The sequence below is a fragment of the Erinaceus europaeus genome, chromosome 15 (assembly GCF_950295315.1).
Source record: "Erinaceus europaeus chromosome 15, mEriEur2.1, whole genome shotgun sequence".
Classification (NCBI taxonomy): Eukaryota; Metazoa; Chordata; class Mammalia; order Eulipotyphla; family Erinaceidae; genus Erinaceus; species Erinaceus europaeus.
Window position 1 is genome coordinate 45,348,384 of NC_080176.1, and position 26,947 is coordinate 45,375,330.

At 38.2% G+C, this 26,947-nt stretch overlaps 1 protein-coding gene across 2 annotated transcripts in view; it reads right to left on the reverse strand.

Annotated features, from left to right (window-relative positions):
- Nucleotides 1-10,562: 10,562 nt before the first annotated feature.
- DSC1 (desmocollin 1) overlaps nt 10,563-26,947 on the reverse strand; it is a 33,930-nt gene continuing 17,545 nt past the window's right edge. The window contains exons 9-17 of one of the 2 annotated variants that reach the window (XM_060173657.1): nt 25,149-25,334; nt 23,294-23,553; nt 23,000-23,142; nt 17,850-18,065; nt 16,437-16,679; nt 14,560-14,681; nt 13,483-13,737; nt 12,886-12,931; nt 12,574-12,802 (exon numbers count right to left, since the gene is read on the reverse strand). In XM_060173657.1, the coding sequence (XP_060029640.1) occupies nt 12,896-12,931; nt 13,483-13,737; nt 14,560-14,681; nt 16,437-16,679; nt 17,850-18,065; nt 23,000-23,142; nt 23,294-23,553; nt 25,149-25,334 (1,461 nt within the window). In that variant the 3' untranslated portion in view covers nt 12,574-12,802; nt 12,886-12,895. Of the gene's footprint in view, nt 12,803-12,885; nt 12,932-13,482; nt 13,738-14,559; nt 14,682-16,436; nt 16,680-17,849; nt 18,066-22,999; nt 23,143-23,293; nt 23,554-25,148; nt 25,335-26,947 lie in introns of both variants that reach the window. The other variant, XM_060173656.1, reaches the window with a different exon arrangement.

Here is a 26,947-nt window from a genome sequence, read left to right on the forward strand (position 1 = left end):
TGCATCACAACCCCCCCCACTTATGGGGCTTCCCCTTTGTAGATGAGGACTGGGGGCTTAAACCCAAGTCACTGTATATGGTAGCAGGTATGCTCAACTGGGTTTACCAACACAGACATTACACTCATCCTTCTTTCATACTAAATATCACACACTAAAATATATTAGAAGTCACTTATCTCCCTAAACATGTTATTGAAGATAAACACATACAATAAAGTTTAGTGGGGTTATGAATGCATGTACTGCTTTAGAGAGTAATCATAATAGAAATTGGCTTTACACCTCATCATCTGGGGCCCTAGTCAGGGAGTCCTGGGGTTCCCACATAGATCCCTCTCTCCATTGTCACGGGTCATCTCTACCAGGAACAGCATAGTGGACCCTCTTGTGGTCTTCTCTAGGACCTTGCCCTCAATGCGGGTCAACATTGGTGGACACTGCCCATTCACCAAAGGGAGGTTGGGTCAACATACTCTGCCACTCCAGGAAGATGGATCCAGCAATGAGTGCAGCCTAGAATGGCCCTACCTATGACCACAGAATGTGAGCTCAGACCTACAGGGATGCAGAGGTTACACAGGCTCCTGTGCTGACTATGGACCCCAGATCAAATTGATGCTTTACAGTTAAATATATATATATATACATATATATATATATATTACTTTCCCCATATTTGGGAGATGCTCTCTGCCCAGATTCAGTTCTTTCCAACTCTGACACCATCTCCCCAGACAATACCTTTGGCCCACCTGCATGTTAGCTGTTGGGCTCAGGCAAAAATTAGTAAAGTCTTGGGCTCCTTGGAATATAACTAAAATAGACTTCCTAGCTTTTCTGAAATGGCGATTCCAAATCTTACCTGCTATATTCCTACTTTGATGTTTCTTATTATTACACAATTTGTTCTGCTTTATATCTTAGGACTTTTCAACCTCCAGGCTGTAGATGCTACCCTGACAACAACCTGACTTTCCTGGACAGATGACCCCAACAAATGTGTCCTAGAACCCCACCTCTCCAATTCTATGCCCCACTAGGGAAAAATAGAAATAGGCTGAAAGTATGGATAGACCTGCCAATATCCGTGCTCAGTAGAGAAGCAATTACAGATGCTAGACCTCCCACTTTCTATACCCCGTAATGAAGCTGGGTTCATGTTCCCAGAGGGATAAAGAACAGGAAAGCTTCCAATGGAGGGGATGGGATATGGAACTCTAACAGTGGGAATTGTAAGGAATTGTACCCCTCTTATACTGTGGTCTTATTGATCATTATTAAATCAATTTTTAAAAAGAAAGAGAGAAAGAAAGAAAGATGGCTTTACTCATTAGCACCTGCCAGTAGAAGAGATTTGTCACAGGGTTGCCAATGTGTTTACTGACGTATACACAGAACCACTGAGAAATTCCAAACAGTGGAGTCATGAAGGTTAGACACAGAAAACCAAGTTCCCTTCAGCTGGAAAGAGAGTGAAGGAGCAGCAGCAAACCACTGCAGATGTTTAGCTAAGGACCCCAGGACCTAGAGTAAGGTTATGAGTGAATAGATGTGGAGTCTGAGGTAAACAAATTCAAGAGACCCTTAAGACTGATCAAATTCGATCATTTCACTATTTAAGCATAAAGAAAAGGAAATGCTGTCATCTGCAAGAACATAGCTAACATTAGAAAGCATATGTCAGGGAGCCGGGCGGTAGCGCAGTGGGTTAAGCGTACGTGGCGCAAAGCACAAGGACCAACGTAAGGATCCTGGTTCGAGCCCCCAGCCCCCCTCGAGCCCCCAGCTCCCCACCTGCAGGGGAGTCACTTCACAGGCGGTGAAGCAGGTCTGCAGGTGTCTATCTTTCTCTCCCCCTCTCTGTCTTCCCCTCCTCTCTCCATTTCTCTCTGTCCTATCCAACAACAACAACCACAATAATAACTACAACACTAAAACAACAAGGACAACAAAAGGGAATAAATAAATAAATATTAAAAAAAATAAAAATGAATGTCAAGTTAGTGGAACATAATCAAACTTTTCAATTTTTTATTTATTTAAGAACTTCTACGTTCAGAAAGTACATCTAAGTCTATGTTTAGCAAACAAACAGAACAAGTGCCATAATAAATGGCAATAAGAAAAGTTTTTAATTGAAACCGGCATGACAATCTTCAGAGGGCACTAATTCTGACAGAGGGCATCGAGAAAGTCACTTATAATTTCCCACAATGACTGCCTCTGAGAATAGACACTCAATGTTATCATACACACTACTTTTATTTATTTATTTATTTATTTTTCTTTATTGGGGAATTTATGTCTTGCATTCGACAGTAAATATAATAGTTTGTATATGCATAACATTTCTCAGTTTTCCATATAACAATACAACCTCCACTAGGTCCTCTGTCATCCTTTTTGGACCTGTACTCTCCCCCCACCCCCACTCACCCCAGAGTCTTTTACTTTGGTGCAACATTTCAGTTCAGAGCCTACTTGTGTTTTCTCTTCTGATCTTGTTTTTCAACTTCTGCCTGAGAGTGACATGATCCCATATTCATCCTTCTGTGTCTGACTTATTTCACTTAATGTGAATTTTTCAAGGTCCATCCAAGACCAGCTGAAAATGGTGAGGTCACCGTTTTTTAAATTGTTTTTTTCTTTTTTTCAATTATTTATTTTATTTATTTATTCCATTTTGTTGCCCTTGTTTTATTGTTGTAGTTATTATTGTTGTTGTTATTAATGTCACTGTTGTTGGATAGGACAGAGAGAAATGTAGAGAGAAGTGGAAGACAGAGGGGGAGAAAAAGGCAGACACCTGCAGACTTGCTTCACCACTTGTGAAGCAATGCTTCTGCAGGTGGGGAGCCAGGGGCTGGAACCAGGATCCTTATGCCTGTCCTTGCACTTTACTCCACATGCGCTTAACCCGCTGCGCTACCACTCGACTGCCTAAGTCACCATTTTTAATAGCTGAGTAGTATTTCACTGTATATGTACCACAAACTTGCTCAGCCACTCATCTGTTGTTGGACACCTGGGTTGCTTCCAGGTTTTGGCTATTACAAATTATGTTGCTAAGAACATATGTGTACACAAATCTTTTTGGAATGGGTGTGTTGGATTCCTTAGGATATATCCCCAGGAGAGGAACTGCCAGATCATACGGTAGGTCCATTTCTAGCCTTCTCAGAGTTCTCCAGACTGTTCTCCACAGAGGTTGGACCAATTGACATCCCCACCAGCAGTGCAGGAGGGTTCCTTTGACCCCACAACCTCACCAGCATTTGTTGCTGTTACCTTTTCTGATGTATGACATTCTCACAGGAACAGGTATCTCATTGTTGTCTTTATTTGCATTTCTCTGACAATAAAAGACTTGGAGCATTTTTTTCATGTGCTTCTCAGCCTTTTGGATCTCTTCTGTGGTGAATATTCTGTCCAAGTCCTCCCCCCATTTTTGGATGGGGTTATTTGTTTTCTTGTTCTTGAGTTTGGCAAGCTCTTTATATATTTTAGTTATTAGCTTCTTGTCTGCTGTATGAATATTTGGGTAGTGGTTTCTACATGTGCAGAAGCTTTTTAATTTGATGTAGTCCCATAGGTTTATGCTTGCCTTAGTCTTCTTTGTAACTGGATTCATTTCATTGAAAATGTCTTTAAAATTTATATGGAAAAGAGTTCTGCCAATATTTTCCTCTAAGTATCTGATAGTTTCTGGTCTAACATTCAAGTACTTGATCCACTTGGAATTTACTTTTGTATTTGGTGAAATACAGTGGTTCAGTGTAATTCTTCTGCATGTTTCAACCCAGTTTTTCCAACACCATTTGTTGAAGAGACACTGCTTTCCCCACTTAATTAGTCTGGGCTCCTTTGTCAAAGATTAGATGTCCATATGTGTGGGGGCTTACTTCTGAGCTCTCAATTCTATTCCACTGGTCAGTGTGTCTATTCATGTTCCAGTACCAAGCAGTTTTGATTACAATGACCCTATAATACAGTTTTATCTAGGAGTGTGATGCCTCCAATTCTGTTCTTCTCAAGATTGTTTTGGCAATTCTAGGTCTTTTCTGGCTCCAGATAAGCATTTGTACCATTTGTTCTATTCTCCTAAAAAATGTGGTTGGGATTTTGATGAGGATAGTATTAAATTTGTATATGGCTCTAGGTAGTATTTTGATGATGTTAATTCTTCCAACCCATGAACATGGAATATCTATCCACTTCTTTGTGTCTTTTTCAATTTCCTTGAGTAGTGACTCATAATTTTCAGTATACAAGTCTTTCACTTCTTTGGTTAGGTTTATTCCTAGATATTTTATTGTTTTTGTTGCAAAGGAATAGATTTCTGGATTTCATCGTCTTCTAACTCAGTGTTTACATGGAGGAAAGTCACTGACTTTTGAATGTTAATTTTGTAGACTGACACCTTACTGTATTGCCTGATGATTTCCAAAAGCTTCTTCTGGATTGCTTAGGTTTTTCTATGTATGCTATCATGTCATCTGCAAATAGGAAGAGTTTGACTTCTTCTCTTCCAATCTGTATGCCTTTAATTCCTTTTTCTTGCCTTATTGCTATGGCAAGAACTTCCAACACTATGTTGAATAGTAATGGTGATAGTGGGCATCCCTGTCTAGTACCTGATCTAAGGGGAAATACTTCCAGATTTTCACCATTGATTATGATGTTGGCTGCAGGTTTGCTATATATAGACTCCACTATCTTGAGGAATTTTCCATCTATTCCCATTTTTTGTAGTGTTTTGATCATAAAGGGATGTTGTATTTTGTAAATTGCTTTCTCTGCATCTATGGATATGACCATGTAGTTTTGGTCTTGCTTTTATTGATGTGGTGGATCACGTTGATTGATTTACATATATTAAACCAACCTTGCATGCCTGGGATAAACCCCACTTGGTCATGATGAACAACCTTTTGAATATACTGCTGTATTTCGTTGGCTAGAATTTTATTCAATATTCTAGCATCTATGTTCATCAGATATATTGGTCTGTTGTTTTCTTTTTTGGTTGTGTCCCTGTCTGCTTTTGGTATCAGAGTGATGCTGGCTTCATAGAAGCTGGCAGGGAGTATTCCAGCATCTTCCATCTTCTGGAAGACTTTTAAAAAGTAGAGGTATTAGTTCTTCTTTGAAGGTTTTATAGAATTCATTTGTAAAGCCATTTGGTCCAGGACTTTTATTTTTGGGGAGATTTTTGATAACTGTTTCAATTTCATTAGCTGTGATGGGCCTGTTCATATAATCTAGTTCCTCTTTACTTAATTTTGGAAGTTCATCGGTCTCTAGGAAATCATGCATTTCTTCCAGGTTCCCTAGCTTGGTGGCATAGAGTTGTTCATAGAAGCTTAGCATGATATGTTGAATTTCTGTGGTGTTTGTTGTGATATCTCCTCTTTCATTACAATCTGATTTATTTGGGTATTCTCCCTTTTTTGTTTTGTGAGTCTGGCTAAAGGTTTGTCAATTTTGTTCATTCTTTAAAGAACCAACATTTCCTTTTGTTGATCTTTTGTATGTTTTTCTTATTTTCAATGTTATATATTTCTGCCCTAACTTTAGTGATTTCTTTCCTTCAAGTTGCTTTAGGGTTCCTTTGTCCTTCTGGGCTTCTTGAACTTTTATATCTTTTATGTTTTCTAGATTAGAGAACTTCTCTGCTATTGTGTTCTGAAGAATGCTTTCTTCCCTTCCCTCTCTTTCTTCCTCAAGACTAGGAGATAGCTCACCTGGCATGGCATACACATTCCCATGGATGAGAACTTAAGTTCAAATTCTGATACCACATGGGAACTCCATCAATATTACTAGGTGGAGATCTATCAGCTATGGAGTGGTACAGTGACATTTCTCCTATTTCTGTCTCTCCCTCTCTGTCACGCTAAAAATAATAGGAAAGTAAGCCTGAGAGCAGCAGAATCCAGCATGCATGAGATCCTGGTGTTGCAGCAACAATAAAATATTAATACTAAATTTACACTTAATGGCAATGATCAATGTTTAGCATACTTATTCTACTCTATATTATATGCTGTGTATTTAGTAGTACAGCATATCATTCAACTATTAAAATTGATGAATTCACCTTCTTCACTTCATCCTAGATGGAGCTTGAAGGAATCATGTTAACTGAGATAAATCAGAAAGAGAAAGATGAATATGGGATGATGTCACTCATGGACAGAAGTTAAGAAGTAACAGGGTACCCAATCTAAATAAACTGTCGAGTTTATGTGTCATTGCATACCCTCACATACAGGGCATTTGTAGATAGCACATTCATAAGACTATCAACTAACCAGGTCTTTAAGGGCACAGAGAGGGATTCCTGCATGATGACAGAGAAGCTGGTCTTTAATTGTTTCACCAAGACAACAAGGACAAACCTCTCTGCCGTATGGTGGCTAGTGGCCTGCTGCCTGAGACTAAAGGTTTCCTAGTCATAGTAAGCTCATTGAGTAGTGTGCAAAAAAACCAACTAGTTGTTGCAGGTTTCTTCCACTCTTGGTTCATGACTTTCCATGTAATTTAAGTGATGCACAGTCAAAACAAGGAAATCCATTTTAGAATTTACTTTAGAAAAAAAAAAAATCCATGTAAAAATTTCTTCTAAATCTTAGGTAAAATTCCACTTTAACTCAGAGAAAGCCTTCATGTGTCATTTTTAATAGTTATAACCACATATTATATTATTTAACAATCCTAAGCTAGGACAAGTAGAACCCTTCCACAGTTGCAAGTATGAATTATTACACAATGAAGACTAAATTTAAGAAAATTCCCTATATCCTGGATCAGCAAAACAGCTCACTTGGAGTGGGCACCTTCTTCTCATGCATGTGGCCTAGCACAGAGCCTGGTTCACACTGTAACAGAAGCATTGGTGCTGTGATTTTTTTCCCCCTCTGTCTCTTTCTATCTGGAAAAGTTGTCCTGGAACAGTGACAGTGATGACAATGAGATATAACTTCTATTCTGTGGCCAAGCATAGAAAACTATGGCTATTTTAACTTTTTTTTTCTCTCTGAAATTCTAGGGCAAACAACTTTTAACATTTTAGAGTGTTTTTCTTCTTTTTTTTTTTAATCAGAAAGGAAGTTATGCTTGCCAATCAAAAAGCATGCTTTAAAAGCTTAGAAAATTTTATAGAGACAAATTAACCTACACCAAATATATATTGTACATGTACTCCAAACATTTGTTTTTATGATACTACTTAGATTACATTATATAGGTGGGGCCAGGTGGTGGTGTACCTGGTTAAGTGTATACACACTATAGTGCACAAGGATCCAGGTTCAAGCCCCTGGTCCCCACCTGCAGAGGGAAAGTTTCACAAGTGGGGAAGCAGGGCTGTAGGTGTCTCTCTCTCTCTCCCTCCCTCTCTCACACCCCCTTTTTATCTCCTCCTCCCCTCTCAATTTCTCTCTACCTCTATCCAATAATAAATAAATAAATACATTTTTAAAAATGGTGTATTTGACAAAAGTAAAATACTCTGGGGTGTGTGTGTGTGTGGGGGGAGTTTGGGTGCTGGAACAGGATGACAGAGGAACTAGTGGGAGTTGTATATTCTATGGAAAACTGAGAAATGTTATGCATGTGCAAACTATTGTATTTACTGTCGACAGCAAAACATTAATCTCCTAATAAATTAATTAAAAAATAAATAAAATAAAATAAAAACAAAGCCCAAAGCTAACATTGTCCTATGAATGTCTTGATAAAAAAAATACTATATAATTGAGTAGGTGAAAATAGCTAGATAGGGATAGAGAGAGGGAGAGGGAGAGGGAGGGGGAGGGGAGAGGAGAGGGGGAGGGGAGAGGAAGAGGGAGAGAGGGAGGGGAGAGGAAGAGGGGAGGAGGAGGGGGAGGGGAGAAGGGAGGGGAGAGGGGAGGGGGAGGGGAGGGGAGAGGGGAGGGAGAGGGGAGGGGGAGGGGAGGGGAGAGGAAGAGGGGAGGAGGAGGGGGAGGGGAGAGGGGAGGGGGAGGGGAGGGGAGAGGGGAGGGAGAGGGGAGGGGGAGGGGAGGGGAGAGGGGAGGGGGAGGGGAGAGGAAGAGGGAGAGGGGAGGGGGAGGGGAGGGGAGAGGGGAGGGGGAGGGGAGAGGAAGAGGGGAGGAGGAGGGAGAGGGGAGGGGGAGGGGAGGGGAGAGGGGAGGGGGAGGGGAGAGGAAGAGGGGAGGAGGAGGGGGAGGGGAGAGGGGAGGGGAGGGGAGAGGGGAGGGGGAGGGGAGGGGAGAGGGGAGAGGAAGAGGGGAGGAGGAGGGGGAGGGGAGAGGGGAGGGGGAGGGGAGGGGAGAGGGGAAGGGGAGGGGAGGGGAGAGGGGAGGGGGAGGGGAGGGGAGAGGGGAGGGGGAGGGGAGGGGAGAGGGGAGGGGGAGGGGAGGGGAGAGGGGAGGGGAGAGGGGAGGGGGAGGGGAGGGGAGAGGGGAGGGGGAGGGGAGGGGAGAGGGGAGGGGGAGGGGAGGGGGAGGAGGAGGGGAGAGGAAGAGGGAGAGAGGGAGGGGAGAGGGGAGGGGGAGGGGAGGGGAGAGGGGAGGGGAGAGGGGAGGGGGAGGGGAGGGGAGGGGGAGGGGGAGGGGAGGGGAGAGGGGAGGGGGAGGGGAGGGGGAGGAGGAGGGGAGAGGAAGAGGGAGAGAGGGAGGGGAGAGGAAGAGGGAGAGAGGGAGAGAGGGAGAGAGAGAGAGAGGGGGGGAGAAAGGGAGAGAGAGGGAGAGAGAGAGAGGGGGGGGAGAGAGAGGACAGCTCTAAAGCTCCCCTCACCACAATAGTACCTGGGTTTGAACCTGGATCACACATAGCAAAACTGTACACTAGCCAAGTGAACTGTTTTACTGATCAAGTCTATATATTTTTTAATCGGTTCTTAACTTACCTGCTATTAGTAAGAATTTTAGGTCCCAAGTTGGGATGGGAGTGTTCTGCGGACTCGCTTTACAGAGAGATGAGAAATTGTACCCATGTGCTGACATCCATACTGTAAACTGTTATCCCTCCAATAAAATGATAAAAAGAAAAAAATTTGAATTCATTTGTTTGTTTGTTTGTTTTTGCCTCCAAAGTTATTGCTGAGGCTCGGTGTCTACAGTACAAATCCACTGCTCCTGTGGCCTTTTTTTAAGAATTATTATTATTCTTTGGATAGGACAATGGTATATTGAGAGAGGATGGGGGAGACAGAGAGACACCTGCAGACCTGCTTCAGTGCTTGAGAAGTGAGCCCCTCTGTAGGTGGGAAGCCCAGGGCTGGAACCAGGACCCCTGAGCCAGTCCTTGTGCTTGGTACTATGTGCGTTTAACCCCATATGCCACTACCCATTTCTAAAATTTTGCTTGCCTGATCTTATTATAAAGTCTACAATATCTGACTAATGCAAAGTTCCTTCATACTTATTTTAAAAATCCAGATGAAAGGATGGCCTGGTAGGTGGCACAGTGACAGACTGTTAGACTTGGAAGCGTGAAGTCAGTACTCAGTACTGCATAAGCCATGTCACTGCTCTGGTCATATCTCTTTCTCTCTCTCTCTCTCTCTCTCTCTCTCTCTCTCTACCTATCTATCTATCTATCTATCTATCTCTATCTCTGTCTCTCTCAATATAAAGCACAGAGTAAATCTCATTTAAAAAAGAAAAGAAAATGAAAGCAGCTAGAAGAATCCAAATGACTACAGCAATATGCATAGATTTCACTATGATTTCCAAGTAATACAGGACTTTATACAACTGATACACCATAGAAATCACATTAGTTGCTCTATTTATTATAACAAATTTTTTAACTCTAAACTACACCTTTTGAATATTTTCCAAATATCACAAAACATTTCATTTTTGAAAGTAAACAGGGAGTTGGGCGGTAGCACAGCGGGTTAAGCGCAGGTGGCGCTAAGCGCAAGGACCAGCATAAGGATCCAGGTACAAGCCCCAGCTCCACACCTTCAGGGGAGTCACTTCACAAGTGGTGAAGCAGGTCTGCAGGTGTCTGTCTTTCTCTCCCTCTCTCTGTCTTCCCTTCCTTTCTCCATTTCTCTCTGTCCTATCCAACAACAACAATATCAATAATAACTACAACTATAAAACAACAAGGGCAACAAAAGGAAATAAAGAAAAAAGAAAAAAAAATCCAAAAAAAAGAAAGTAAACAAATGCATAGATATCAATTTTTATAAACTATTTTTGATAAACCCAGGAGGAAATAAAGGCTCAGTAAAGTTAAAGAGGGATTGACAAACTCCATCACTATTATATCAATTTCTTTCTATCATAGTGTTCTTGTTCTTATTACATGAAATAGTTTGAGGTCTGAACAAAAACTAAAGAAAATGTAATTGTGTATTTTTCCTAGGTACAGATTCAATTACAGGAAACAATTTATAATAGTGAATTCATTGACAATTAAGTATAATACTTCCAACAAACTAAATTCATAAATAGTTTTGTGGGATTTTTAATAATTTATCAGTAACATAACTGACATTTGAGTTTCAGTGTAAGTCAACAATGACTTTGTTATTTTCTAAATAAATCAAAAGACAAAAGTTCTTCTGTGAGATAAATTTTAATGATATTTTTTAAAAAGTTAAAGAGTCAAAATTGCAAAACTCAAACTATTTTCACGTTTTTTTTTTTTTTGGAAATTTTGGTAAAGCTTTCCAAATGTCTTCTTTTACTAAAAAAATCTGTCTCTGACATTTGTAGTTTATATTAATATATAAATTTGTCTTTAATACATAAGCAAATGTAAGAAATATGAAGCAAACAGGCACAAATAAGTTAATTGGTGGTTAATAATTTTTAGTTGCTCAGAAAATATCATGTACCTACACTCAAAAGATTTAACAATCAAATATTAAAATATCATTAAAAATTTACAATGATGCTCTACTTTTAAATTTTAAAAATGATATCATTGTCAGAAGAATGTGTACAGAAAAAGCATTATCTCCCAAATTATCTTATTCATAATTACCAGATAAGTCATACCTTATAAAATAAATAAAATCTTATTTATCAGAACTCCTTTTTAATATCTCTAAGGTACAGTTTTACACTAATTTTCTTAAGTAGAAACTGCGACTGACATAAGAAAATTAATCACAAAATCTTAAAATCTGAACCACATATTTTTTTAATAGTTGGTTTATTTTTAAAAGATTTTGTCTGGATAGAAAATTTGCATGTGACATGCAGTTGCAATCTGTGAATGCATAGAGCTTGGTTTATTAATTGAACATACAGTTTCCTTGGAAGTCTTAAGGTTTTTTTTTTCATTTTATTTGTTTCATATGAGATATAATGACTCGTATATGAAATAGAGAGAAAGAAAATAAGCCAGAGCACTACTCTGGTACATGTGTGCTACAGATGAAACTGGGAGTCTCAGGCATACAAATTGAGTCACTTCCCCAGTCACTCATGTTAACTTAATAAAAAAAAAAAAGTTTTGTTTCATTATACATCCAAAATAATGATGTGTGGTCATCAATTTATCCATAATTCAACAATATTTTTCTAAATGTCTTTTTAGTAGATTTTATTTTTTAACACATCCATGCCACCTTTACTCACCATTATGTTTTCTTTAACAGTTTAGACTCAATATTAAGCCTCCATGTAAACACATGTTCCATTTTTAACATACTCTAAGAACTAAGTGCTACTGATCCGAGTTCCAAGTCAAATGCTTGTCTGGTTAGTTCCACCAATGCTTACCAATGGTTGGCCCAAATCTAACTAGAGAATGCATATTCTTACTAAGATATCTTTAATTTATAAAAGTTGTAGTACATTATGTTTGGCAACCAGAATATATTTGCAAATTTCAGTTAATTTTTGAGTGTGAAGGTGTAACTCTGTCATGGAAATATTCCTTAGTGATCCTTAGAAATCAAATGACTGTCCAGGCCTTTTGAACTTCCTAGAAACCTCGGGAATTCTATGACACATCCACAAAAGTGGATACCAAGAAGAATCTCTGAGGACTCTTGAAATATATATTTATAACAACAACAACAAAAATCCTTATGGGAACCCCTCTGCAGAGTAAAAAGTATAGTAAGAAGTGAGCTCTTATTTACCAAATGGAAAGCTGAACCAAAGATTATTTTTAAGTCCTCCAATACATAGAGCCATTTTATAAAGGAAGTAGTTCTTGAGCACCAAAAGTATTATTTCTAAAAGCATAATTCTCCTCTGGGTTTTGAAGGAAGTATTTCAGTTTTTATAAAAGATAATTTTTTGGTTCACCTCCACACCCCCCTCCCCCTTCTCCCATATTCTCTTCAGTATCATGCAAAGTAACTAAGTCTTCAAAGAGTGAGCAAGAAAACACACAGTCCTGGAAAGAGCAGTATATACAAGAGCAAAATCAACAAGTGGAAGTTCTATCTAGAGTTCAGGAAAGCTCTGTCAGACAAGGAGAATTGGGGGGAGCTAGCTAGCTACCTGTGTATTGCATCTTGTCCATCAAAGACACAAAGGTTTCCTCTCGAAAACAACACATAAGTAGATGTCACTATCACTTAACTCTTAATAAGCTCCTACATGAGCATTTGTAGGTGTTCCTCTATTAAAGAGCACATTTATTTCTTTATACATGTCTTTGCTAGCGTCCTAAATTTGGGTTCCAGATGGTCTAGAAACTCAAGCCCCTCTTCTTCCTGTCGGTCACTGCAGCAGCCTACCGAGCCAGCCACAGACCCTTTTCCTTCGTAGTTGTACGACCGCACGTAATCATCAGAAAGCTTGTGCTCCTCCTCTTGACCGCAAAGATACACCTTCTGTTTTAAACAAGAACACATTTTATTATTTTTTTTAAAAAACACCTAAGCATATTAGCATAAAAATAATGTCTTTGATTTACCTTTTACTGTTTAATTTTTACTCAGAGTGTGTCCTCTAATGGATTCCTACATATAAAAAATGCACATGATTGGTCTATATTACATTCATTCTTAAAATATAGCAAATATATAAATGCTCCTAGTGAATACATGTACTTAAAGTTAGATATGTACTACATAAGAACTTACACTTTCCCGTTTGAACATGAGACTTGTATTGCTGAAATGCATCTCTGTAGTTTCTTCATGTATTTTTGTTCAGACTACAACTCATGTCTTAATTATTATACAGCTATAGTAATGTAATATATTCATCTAATATTAACCTCAGTTGATTAATATGAAGACAAAACACTGAACTAAAACTCCAGATAAATGTTTAACAAACTGTCTGATTGATGTCAATAATCTGGAATTAATTTCAGAACCACACAGAAAATGTGGTATCTTAATTTTTAAAATTAACTTTAAAAAATCTCTTCTTTTACGGGCTTAAACCAAACACCCAACACTACAGTCATTCAATATTCAAAAGATGACAGGTTAGTGGTATATGAGGAGTTTTAAACAGTGTTAGACTTTTCCTGCAATATAAACTTAAAGACATGGACACTTACTTCGCCAAGCCGAGGTTGGGTAAAGCTGTGCCAGTCGGTGTATGCATATCTGCCGGTATCCATTCCTCCCTGCCCTACTCCCTTGACAGACTCCAAGGTCTGTTGTCCACCTCCTCTGTTGGAATCCAAAGTGTAGCCACCTTTGACCATTTCAAAACTTTGCTGTGTTTTGATCCCCTGGCCACCAAGAGTGCCAACAGATACACTTGTGTCACAAATGTTGGATGTCTGTGTGGGGAGTAGAATATTTGCATCCTATAATGAAAGTCAGAGTTATAATATGAAGGAACCAAAACTAAACAGTTCATTTTCATTCTTTTCCTACTAGGTGTAAACCATAACTTGCTGTACCTCTTAGTCACCTAAGCATAAATCAGGAGAATAAACATAAATCTCCTGGGGGCTCTCGTCGATCAAATACCTGCCTCCCCCTCATATGGTAAATTTTGAACCCTCAGTGAATACTTCAGTAAATATCTCTTTTTATTTGAAGATAGTGTCGGTGAAGATACAACTATATAGTTCAGTTTAAAATACAGTCACACTCGTCTCAGGTGACCAATGTCCAATATGACCAGTGCCTTTGCAATAAGGGTAAATTTGCACAGGCACACACAGGGAGAGCACAATTTGAGGATCTATTGTATCTTTCCATAAATCAAGGAACTACCAGAAGCTAGGAGAGAGGACTGGAGTACATCTTCAGAGGTGGAGCTTGACCTGCCAACTCTGATCATTGCTTTTTAGCCTCTGCAACTGTGAGGCAGTACTTTAAGTCACTGAGTTGGTGGCACTTTGTTATAAAAGCCCGAGAAATGAATGTAGTGGAACTGTGGCATTTAATAAATTAATACATGCAGGACACTTGAAATTCTATTTAGCATACTATGTGCTCAATAAATGTTAGCTGTTGTTTTTATTGTTACTATTATTACGCAATAATGAGCTCTCATTACCCGACCACAATATATTTCAGTTTTGGCCACCTTTGACCATCTCAAAACTTTGCTGTATTTTGATTTCCTGACCAACAAGAGTACCAATAGGTACTTTACCATTGTGTGAAATCTTATTTACCATTACTTCTTCTCCAGGTCCTTCAGTATTTGATACAATTAAATTTTGCTGAGCCACATCTTCTGGAAAGCATTTCTTTACTGTTTTCTTCACAGTAACACAGAAACACGTGAACAGTATACCTAAAAGTAGAAATATGCTAATGAAGTGGTGCTTTCATAAATAAATAAAATAAATGAATAATAAATAAATAAATAAATTTACTAATTGTCACCAGAATTATTGCTAGGCCTCAGTGTCTACATGATGAATACACCATTCCTGGTGGAAGGCTTGCTGGTACTCACTCACACACACACTTTCTCTCTCTCTCTTTTTCTCTCTCTTTTGTAAAATATTTTAAATTTATTTATTTTCCCTTCTGTTGCTCTTGGTTTTTTATTGTTGTTGTAGTTATTATTGTTGCTATTGATGTTGTCATTATTAGATAGGGCAGAGAGAAATGGAGAGAGGAGGGGAAGAAGGGGGGGTGAGGGGGGAGAAAGATATTTGAAGACCTGCTTCACTGCCTGTGAAGCAATTCCCCTGCAGGTGGGGAGCCGGGGGTTCTCTCTCTCTTTTATAAAGACAGAGAGAAATTGAGAAGGCAGTGGAAAAGAAACACTGAGGCAGCATGAAACTCACTCGTGAAGCACCACCCTACGCTGGTAGAGACCAGGGTCTTAAATCCAGGTCTTTGTGATTTTTTTCCCCTTTATTTATTGGATAAAGACCACCAGAAAGTTCGAGGGTAGGGGGAGACAGAGAAAGAGAGACATCTGTAGCACTGCTCCACCACTCTCAAAGCTTTCCCCCAGCAGGTGGGGACCGAGGTTCAAACCCAGGTCCTTGTGCATTGTAACATGTGTGCTCAACCAGATGTGCTACCACCTGGCCCCGTGAATTTGTGAATGCTGATCTGTGGACTTTTCTGAGTGTGCCACTGCCTTGTCCCCGTTTTAGTATATTTAAATCATTTAATGTATCTGACTTTCATAGTTTCTTCAAAGATCTTCTAAAAATTTACCTGTATAATTGAGATAAAAATGTTAAAATATAAGCACATTATATATTTATATTTTGCATAGGATATTCCAGTATTATTATATTTATAATATATTATATTGTAATTGTTATTTATAAAGTAGAAATATTGACAAGACTATAGGATAAGAGGGGTACAACTCCACACAATTCCCACCCACAGAACTCTGTATCCACTCCCCTCCCTTGATAGCTTCCCTATTCATCCTTCTGGGAGTATACCTATGCTTCTGAAGAAGCAAATGAATAAAAAGTAAGAAGTATCAAGAATTGATAGTTTTATAGTGGCTCTCTTCCCAGGTCCAGAATTAATGATTCTTTTATTTTTTTGTCCTGAAATAGTCACTTCACTTGACTGAATTATTTGTTTAAACTATTTCTAAAAAATATTTCATATTATTCATTTATTCGATACAGACAGACAGAAATTGAGAGGGACGGGGAAGAAAGATAAAGAGACACAGGCAGAACTGTTTCACAACTGTGAAGCTTTTCCACCTGCAGGTGGGGACCGGAGGCTTGAACTTAGGTCCCTGCACGTTGTAACGTGTGCTCAACTAAGTGTGTCACCACCCAGCCCCTGGTTGAATTATTTATAGATTTAATTATTATCTGATGAGAGGAAAATAGGACGGGAAGGGAGAAGGGAGGGAAGAAAGGAGGAAGGAAAGAACAGAAGAAGGGGCAAAAGTATGAAGGGAGGAAGGGAGAGAGTGAAGAAAGATAAGAAAGAAGATAGGTAGGAAGGATGGTAGAAAAGTAGAAATATAAAGATATAAAGAACTACCATATTTTTTTAGAATATTAACTAGTTTTTAAACTTCAACTAACGCACTCTGGGTAATCATACTTACATAACAGCAATGCAGAGCCCAACACCATGGCAAGAATAGCCCATCTTCCAAGTATTACATTTGGTGGCTTGATATCTCTGTCACCGCTAAATTTCATTTTACAGTCAGTCGGAGTTGTACAGTCACATACTCTCACTGTTAAGATGTGTCTTGCAGAAAAACCACGTTTATCTTTTATTTGGATAGGCACGCGGTAAAAGTTAAAATCAAGATTTTGCCGTTCACGAAGAATGGCAGTTTTACCTGTGGGAAGGAAGAAGACAGGATAGACATGGATGTGACCTTTCAATGGCAATGTTACTCTGATTTTATATTCTTGGGTAAGATATGCAATTTATTATGGGAGAAAAAAAACTGTTTCATTTTATTGTTTTAAAAGTTCTGGTTTCTTGAAATATCAGGACAATTAAGTGATATTGCTCTATGCATATATTACACTAACCTTTTAAAATATTTTTTGTTATCTTTTATTTATTTAGTGGATAGAGAAAGGCAGAAACTCAGAGGGAAGGGGGAGTTAGGGAGACAGAAGCACTGCTTTACCACTTACAAAGCTTTCTCCCTGCAGGTGGGGACCAGAGGCTTAAACTCAGGTCCTTGCACATTGTAACCAGAAGCACCACCACCCAAGCCCCACTAATCATTCAAATTACATCTTAAATCAAATTTATAATTTCTTTAAAACAATTTGGAATGAGAGTCTAAAATTAATATAAATGTGTTGTTCATTACTTTCAGAAAGCAAAATGGAGAGCCAGGTGGTAGGGCACCCAGTAAAATTCACATGGTACCAGGGAGGAGGACCCAGCTTTAAGCCTCCAGTCTACAACTACAGTGGGTTCCAGAATCTTCACAAGTGGTGGAGCAGGTCAGTGTTCTCTCTTTCTCTTCTCTGTCTCCCTCTCCCTTCCCCTCTACCTCTCTCTCTCTTTCTTCTTACCCTCTCAATTTTTATCTTTATGGTCTGTCAAATAAATAAATACATTTTTAAAAATGGCCACCAAGATTGATAAAGTCATACAGGCACTGAGCCTTAGCAATAACTTTGATGAAAAATAAAAAGCAAAGAAGATAGGACAAACATACTAGCTCATCTGAGAGGGCACCTTTGCCAAGCATAGAAACCAAGCTCGAAGCTGACCCCACAGCAATGAGGGAAATGTAAGTACTATGGATGTCTTTCTATTGAGCTCTCTTTCTATTGAGCTCTAGCCACACCCCCTCCTTCTGAAAAGGTCAGCTTGGAGGGGTAAAAGCCCTAGTGAAGATAAACAAAAATACAATACAAGATATAATTTTTTGGATCAATAGAATATTTTCTTTAAATAAATATTTACTTATTATATCTACTTAGGTCAAAGTGAGAGCCATTAGTTATATCAAATTCCTATTGAAAACAGAAGGCATACACACCACCATCTTTTGGTTCTATAGTCCAAAATTTACTGGCAGAATTATCCAGAAGGAATTCAAATGGTGGACCATTGTCAGGCCCATCTAGGTCTTCAGGTTGAAGAACAGCAAAATCCTTATCATTTTGACAAATCGTGATTTCCTTTTCAATTTGTGGTGAATGATCATTAAAATCTTCCAGGCGAATGACTAATGTCCCAGTACAAGATCTGCCATCTAAGAAGAAACAAGCATTAGGTTATTTCTTCACTAAGAGTTTATTTTCAACAATCTTTATGACATTCAGTTGATCTCAGCTTTCTACTGTCAGCCTTTAAATTAGCATACATACAGTTCCTACATTCCATGCTACTACAATAAGAAGAGTGATATTGGGCAGTAGTGCAGTGGGTTAAGTGCACATGGTGCAAAGTCCAAGGTTCAGTGTAAGGATCCTGGTTCAAGCCCCCTGCTCCCCACCTACATTTGGAGGGGGGTGTCACTTCACAAGCAGTGAAGCAGGTCTGCAGGTGTCCATCCTTCTCTCCTCCTCCTTTCTCAGTTTCTCTCCTATCCAGCAACAGCAATAACAACAATAATAACAATAACAACAACAAGGATGACAACAAGGGCAACAAAATGGGAAAAATGGCCCCCAGGAGTAATGGATTCATAATGCAGCACTGAGCCCCAGCAATAACCCTGGAGACAAAAATAAATAAATAAATACATTAATAAATATAAAAAGAATGCTATTTAGTTCTCTCTTTTTTGTTGTTGGTGTTTCTGAATTTACTTTATTCTTTCTGTGAATTTTACTAGATCAGTTTCTAAGCAAAGCAAAACATACCCTAATTCAGTCTGTTAATTTTGTACATGTTTCATTTTAATGTTAATATTTAAATGTCAGAAAATAAATATGATGAAATACTATATTTAATTTTCTAAGAAAAAATAAGAGGCACTTGTATTTTGTTTGTTTGTTGTTTACATTTTGTTGTATTGCCACCTTAAAACTTATGGAGATTCAGACAATCTGAATAGGCTGGTTATGTCTAAAGATAATGAAAGATAAATTGTACTGATGATACTGATTTTAGAGTTACAACATATTACTTTTGTCAGTTTTTTAAAAATATTTATTTATTAATGAGAGGGATAGGAGGAGAGAAAGAACCAGATTATCACTCGGGTACATGTGCTGCCGGGGATTGAACTCATGCTTGAGAGTCCAACTCCTTATCCACTGTGCCACCTCCCAGACCACTATCAGTTCTTTCTTAAAGATTGATGACAATATCAGATGATGTCATGAGATACTTTTCAAAACTAAAAGATATGAGATTATGGATAATGTTATGACAAAAAGGTCCATTAAAAATGGCTTTCTTTTACCTTTCTTTGTAAAGAGAATTTATTCATCATTAAAACACAACAATCTGACATTTGGTCATAACTCATCTTTACCATCCTCTTTTGATCCATTTACTCATACTTACTTTTCCAAATCTTACGAAATTCTCACCAACACTAGTTTCCTATCTATTGGTGCATGCTAGTGTCACTACAGTGTAAACTTTTCCTTTTTGCACAGAAAAGCCCTATTATCTTTTGAGACTTCACTTAAATATTGTCTACGCATAAAATCTGACATGGCTTCTACAGGCAATCATAGTTAGAGCTTCCATTCATTTCTCAGAACAGTTGGTTCATTATTGGTTAACATAGTGAACCAGAACACATTTGTCCTAATAGCTACCTCATAGTCATTTCAAGTGCCTGTTCACCTATGCAATATCACCAGGCTAGCTAAAAATAAAGTTCTACATAGAAAATATGAATTTAACATTTATGCTGTACAAAATTCAATTGAAAAAATAATGAAAATAAGAAAAAAAAATGCATCCCACCTTAGTAAGTCTAAGAACAAATAGTATTATTGCTACTAACTGAATCACCATTGTTATAGGTCTAATGTGTCAGATAAGTCTCAATAATCTTTTTAAATTAAAGTAGTACTTATTATTTGTGTTTAAGAGACAATTAATTATAGAAAATATGTTCAAATGTTACTGCTTGTGATTAAATAATAAAATGCAGTAGATGGTGCAACTTGCATATTTTTAACAGCTTTATCTTTTTTTATTTCTCAGTATTTTCAAACTTACTAATAGAATATTTTTTCAATAGGTATAGACAGTAGTTACCTTATACTAGCAAATACTTTATCCAGGGATTTTAAGACCCCTTTATGAATTAAAAAGCTTATGCATAGCAAAAGAAACCAATACCCAAAGAGACCCCTCGCAGAATAGGAGAAAATTTTTATATGCCATAGATCAGACAAGAGTTTAATAACCAAACTGTATAAAGAGCTTGCCAAACTCAATAACAAGAAAACAAATAACCCCATCCAAAATGGGGAGAGGACTTGGACAGAATATTCACCACAGAAGAGACCCAAAAGGCTGAGAAACACATGAAAAAATGCCCCAAGTCTTTGATGTCAAAGAAATGCAAATAAAGACAACAATGAGATACCACTTCACTCCTGTGAGAATGTCATACATCAGAAAAGTAACAGCAGCAAATGCTGGAGAGGGTGTGGGGATCAAAGGAACCCTCCTGCACTGCTGGTGGGAATGTAAATTGGTCCAACCCCTGTGGAGAACAGTCTGGAGAACTCTCAGAAGGCCAGAAATGGACCTGCCCTACCTATGACCCTGAAATTCTTCTCCTGGGGATATATCCTAAGTAACCCAACACACCCATCCAAAAAGATTTGTGTATACTTATGTTCATAGCAGCACAATTTGTAATAGCCCAAACCTGGAAGCAACCCAGGTGTACAACAATAGATGAGTGGCTGAGCAAGTTTTGGTATATATATACAATGGAATACTACTCTGCTATTAAAAATGGTGACTTCTCTGTTTTCAGCCCATCTTGGATGGAGCTTTAAGAAATCATGTTAAGTGATATAAGTCAGAAAGAGAAGGATGAATATGGGATGATTTCACTCAGGCAGAAGTTGAAAATCAAGATCACAAGAAAAAACACAAATAGAACCTGAACTGGAGTTGGTGTATTACACCAAAGTTACAAACTCTTGGGTGGGTGGGGGGAGAGTACAGGTCCAAAAAAGGATGACAGGAGGGTTGTATTATTGTATTGAAAACTGAGAAATTTTATGCATGTACAAACTATTGTATTTACTGTCGAATGTAAAACATTAATCCCCCAATAAAGAATTTTTTTTTTTTTTAAAAGAGAGAGCCCTTTCTGAAACAGAGCTCACAATCCACCTAATTAAGGAGCAGAGTGCATGAGGAAAAATGAAATTACCTTTCGTTGCTTTTTAAAAAATATTTATTTATTTATTTTGCCTCCAGGGCTATTACTGGGGTTCTGTGCCTGCACTATGAATTCACTGCTCCTGGAGGCTAATTTTTCCCTTTTGTTGCCCTTGCTGTTTATCGTTATTGTTGTTGGATAGAACAGAGGGAAATGGAGAGAGAAGGGGGAAGACAGAGGGGGAAGAGAAAGATAGACACCTGCAGACCTGCTTCACCTCTTGTGAAGCGACTCCCCTCCCTAGCAGGTGGGTTGCTGGTGGTTTGAACCTGATCCTTATGGATCCCGTCCTTGTGCTTCGCGCCATGTGTACTTAACCCTCTGCGCTACTGCCTGGCCCCATGAAATTACCTTTTTACATAGAAGATACATCACGAAACAGATGTCAGGTCAATAAGATTCTAGATTTTTGAGGCATTACGAAAAGAGAATAAAGATGAGCAGGGGAAAAATGACTGAAGTCATTTCCTTTCATTTGAAACAAAAGTTAGGGAACAGGAATTTCTTCTTTCTTTTTTTTTTTTTTTCCTATTGCTGGGGATCGGTGCCTGCACTATGAATTCACTGCTCCTGGAAGCTATTTTTTTCCTTTTTGTTGTTGTTGTTTATCATTGTTGTTGTTATCATTGTTGTTGTTATTGCTGTTGGATAGGACAGAGAGAAATCAAGAGAGGACTGGAAGACAGAGAGGGGCAGAGAGAGAGATAGACACCTGCAAACCTGCTTCACTGTCTGTGAAGTGACCTCCCTGCAGCTCTGGGGCCTCAAACCGGGATCCTTACTCTGGTCCCTGCGCTTTGCTCCACATGCACTTAGCCCACTTCACTACTGCCAACAAAGTGATTAAAAACCTCACTTCATCTTTATCACTTACAACAATTTGCCCCAAACGGGTATATGGTATGACATAATGACGCAGTATTACTTCTATTTATAAATTATATTCATCTTTCAATACCATTTGTATATTTTATGATGTTTACACAGTCATTTTATTAACACAAACATATTAATGAACATGTTATTAAACATATGGAGATTCACATTAAAAATAGTTTACTAATAGCAATATATGTTTTTAAAGTCATTGCTTCATCATTTCCTTTTTTTTTTTGGATAAGACAGAGAAAGAAATTGACATAGAGAGAAAGATGGACACCTGCAGACCAGCTTCACCACTTGTGAATGGCCCCCCTTCCCAGCAGGTGGGCAGCTGGAGGCTCAAACTAGGATCTGTGCGCTTAACCCGGTGTGCTACCTCTTGGCTGCCTATTTCATTTTTTAAGGAAATAGGTAAATATTTTGTTCCATATTAAAAGATACTAAAAATAAACCTAACTGGAACTGAACTGCTTCATGGAGTTTTGAAGTCTTCCACCAAGGTCAACTTATTATAATAATCAATCCTGCATTCCTTAAAAAAAATGGTCTTTGTTCAAATATAAAGTTATTCCCACATGAGAGATTAACACGGACATTGAACTCTACTCACTCACTACTCCTATTTTGCCTTGAAGATGTATTGTGACTTAAGTTGGGTGGCCTCTACACTACTGCACTGAGCAATAACAAGTCAAAATAACTGGGTTCAAGCTCTTGGTCCCCACCTGCAGGGGGAAAGCTTCACAAGTGGTGAAGCAGGACTGCAGGTGTCTCTCCGTCTCTCTCCCTATCTCCCCCCTCCCTTCACAATTTCTCTCTGTCTCTATCCAATAATAAGTAAAAATAAATTTTAAAAAATTAAAATAGATTTTCCTACAAGATGTATTTAAAATGTATTTTATGCTAGTATTTCCTGTCTAGAAAGTTGCACTTACCTGCATCCGTTGCAACCACAGACACGTTGTACTGGTCATTTTTTACAAATTTTGATTCTCTATCTAGCACTTTTACAGTCCTCAAGTCACCAGTGTCTTCATTAATTTCAAACCAGTTATCTTCATCTTTTATCTTCTTATACCTAATTTTTAGAAATCAAATGTAAATACTCAAGCCAAAGAGTATACGAAATCTTAAGGTATGCCATTTTGAATAATAGATAGACGTTTCCTAAATTTGAAAGAAATTTGCATCACATTTCAAAATAAGGAATTCTGGAAGAAATACATTACTTTAAGCCTTCACTACTGCGCGTTTCTGGGTCTACTGCTTTGTATCCTTGGAGATCTTGTCCAGCTGGGAAACCATCTTTGCTCTGGAAAACTTTTACCGGAGGTTGACACTCTGGGCCCTCATCACTGTCTTTAATTTTGACAGTGACAGTTGTCGTACACATAGCAGGAGTTTGTGAGTTTGGTGCTTTGGCAAATTGTGCTTCATTAAGCACGCCTATTTTCAAAAGAATACTTTGATGGAGTTCATAATTCAGTGGCTGTAACATAAGCATGCTTTCGTAAGTCAACGAACATTCCATAGATAGGTCATACAGCTTTGATTTCAAATTTTAGCATAAAGCAGAATATCATCTTTCTTTATAAAACGTCACCAAAATGTTGGTGTTAATAAAAAGACTAATAATGAATTTCCTGTAACTGCAAACACTATTAAATACAAAACTTTTAGTGTTAAGATTCTACCAATTTTTCCTTCCTCTTTTTGGGGGAAGGTCTTGCCTTCATTTTTTTTTTTTGCTACAATTTCAAAGTATTTATAGAAGTGCAAATAAGTGTCTGAGTAAGTTCAAATAAGCTATTATTTTTCATCACTTAATTTTTTATCAGCTGTGATAACAATAATACTAATTTTTTATTGCCACTTGTCGTATCACTGGTGCGCTGTGGCTATCCAACTAATCTTCCTGCTCTGGGTGACCGTTTTTTCCTTTATTTTCCTCTCCTCTCCTCTCCTCTCCTCTCCTCTCCTCTCCTCTCCTCTCCTCTCCTCTCCTCTCCTCTCCTCTCCTCTCCCGCCTCTCCCCTCCCCTCCCTTTCCTTTCCTTTCCTTTCCTTTCCTTTCCTTTCCTTTCCTTTCCTTTCCTTTCCTTTCCTTTCCTTCCCTTCCCTTCCCTTCCCTTCCCTTCCCTTCCCTTCCCTTCCCTTCCCTTCCCTTCCCTTCCCTTCCCTTCCCTTCCCTTCCCTTCCCCTCCCCTCCCCTCCCCTTCTCCTCCCCTCCCCTCCCTTCCCTTCCCTTCCCTTCCCTTCCCTTCCCTTCCCTTCCCTTCCCTTCCCTTTTCCTTTCCTTTCCTTTCCTTTCCTTTCCTTTCCTTTCCTTTCCTTTCCTTTCCTTTCCTTTCCTTTCCTTTCCTTTCCTTTCCTTTCCTTTCCATTTCTTTCCTTTCCTTCTTTCTTTTCCTTTTCCTCCCCTCCCCCATATTTTATTTGATAGGACAGAGATAAGTTGAGTGTAGAGAAAAGATAACTAGAGAATAAGAAAGAGACACATGAAGCCCTGTTTCACTGCTCATGGAGCTTCCCCAGGTAGGTGACAGCCAGGTATTTGAATGCAAGTTTTTGCACAAGGCAATGGGTGTACTCATCTGAATTCACCACTGACCCAACACCAGCTCCCAACACTAGTACTTCTAAAAGCAGAAGTCTCACCATGGCAATCTTATAAAAGTATTTATTTACTTATTTATTTATCTAATATAGACAGGAAGTGAAAGGTAGAGTGAGAAAGAGACACCTGCAGCACTGCTTCACCTCTCATGAAGCTTTCTCTTGCTGCAAGTGGGGATCAGGGGCTTGAGCACAGTTCCTTACACATGGTAACATGTGAGTTTAACCGGGTGAGCCACCACCTGGTCCTTAAAATTATTTCTCTGCCCTGATATTTTCATGAGCTTTCCACTTAGCATGCCTTTCTTCTATAAAAGAGTTACCTAGGTAAAACAGTAATTTAAAAGATTACATAAATCATTTTAGCATTGAATTACAAAATTCTAATCATATATACACAGGAATCAATATCTGTGCCCAAAAGAAAGCTGGCATTTTTAAAAGTATTGCTTGATTATTATTCATTTACCTTAACAACACACAAAACGGCTTCATTGGTTTTTGGATCTGTGCTAATTTTGAAATTGCCATTTTCATTTCCTTGTAGAATTCTGTATACAGCCTTTGAGTGAGGAGTATTTGGCAAATCCTGATCTTCTACTGTCATTCGTAAAATCTCAACATCAATTCTATTTTCTTCTACTTCTGTAACATACTGAAAATTTGCCTCTTGTTATTAAGAATTTGTAGCTTTAGCAGGGTGATATTTTACTTTAAAGTTTTTAGTTAAAGAGAAATGAAGAAATATAGAAACGTGTAATTGTATACTGGGAAAATTTACAAATTGAATTTATAGCTTTCTTCTTTCCTTGCTAAACTGCTTTTAAAAAATCTTATTTAATCTTTAGAGACCTACTATCTTGATTTCTCAACTACACTGAATAAAATTTCCCAATAAAAACTTTCAGATTTGTCTTTTATGAATCTCTGTATTTACAATCTATCCCCCCTTTCTAAGTATAGAAACAATAATGTTTTCCAGTGAGATATTAAACCCTCAATATGTGTGACTTATACTGATTTTACTACTATTGGTGACACTTCTATGCTAATCTATTTTTATTTACTTTGATTCACTTAAAAAATACTTTTATTTTCCCTCCAGGGTTATCACTGGGTCTCGGCACCTGTACTACAAATCCATTGCTCCTGGAGGCCATCCTTTTTCCATTGTTGCTGAGAAGAGGGGAAGGCAGATAGAGGAAGAGAAAGATACCTGCAGATCTCTCTCACCACTTGTGAAGTGACCCCGTGCAGGTGGGGAGCCAGGGGCCTGAAACAGGATCTTTATTCCAGTCTTTGATCTTAATGCCATATGAGCTTAACCCACTTTGCTACTGCCCAGCCACCCCAAAACACTTTTCAGAAAAAAGTTTTCCTGTTTGTAAGATTTCAATTTCAATTTCTTCTGCTTTCAGAGGACATATTCTGTGGATACTATGATTTTAATGTTTAAAGGTGGTAAGCAGAATCTTCTAGAGATAAAAATTAAATTCATAGAACAATATCCTTAGAGCACTGAACAAATCTACATTCTAATCTCAGTTTTAAATATACATATTCTATGAATATGAAATCATAGGCAACTTATTTAACTGACCTTTCACTTCCCCATATGAAATATGGGATAAAGTATTTTTGGTTAGGTTACAGCGATTAATGTTAAGAAATGTGTGGATAGTCTTATCACTAAATTTGTAACTTTCTTTTCTTTGACTTTTACATTGATATAAATTACTGTAAAACTGTAGGTTATCTACAAAAATAATAATAAAGAAAAAAACAATTTTCTGGAATGATCATAGATTTAGAATTTTGTGTGTGTTGTGTACTTACTTCCTAAGGGAAAAAAAATGCTCTACATTATACTAAGTTAGTCTTTACAACTGACTTCTCAGTAGAGAACTTGAGCAAAGGCTATCAGACCATAAAAGCAGCGTTAATACTCATCTGCCTTTGAGATTCATGCCTTTTTACACTTTGTCACTATAAGCCTTCTACAGAATGTGATTATTTCTTCTTACAAAAAAAAAAAAAAAAAAAGGAGCCCTGGATAAATTTGTATCATACTTTTAACTACCTACCTCTTGAACCAAAAATCTTCACTGCAATTTTCCACCATTTTTCAATGCTAATTATATGAACTAAACATTTGGTTTCTTATTATCTGTACAGTACCCAGGAAAAAGTGAAAGCATTTGTTGTTAAAAACAAATTTTTAACAGGAATATGTACCATAATAACAATTACAGCCAAATAAAAAAATCA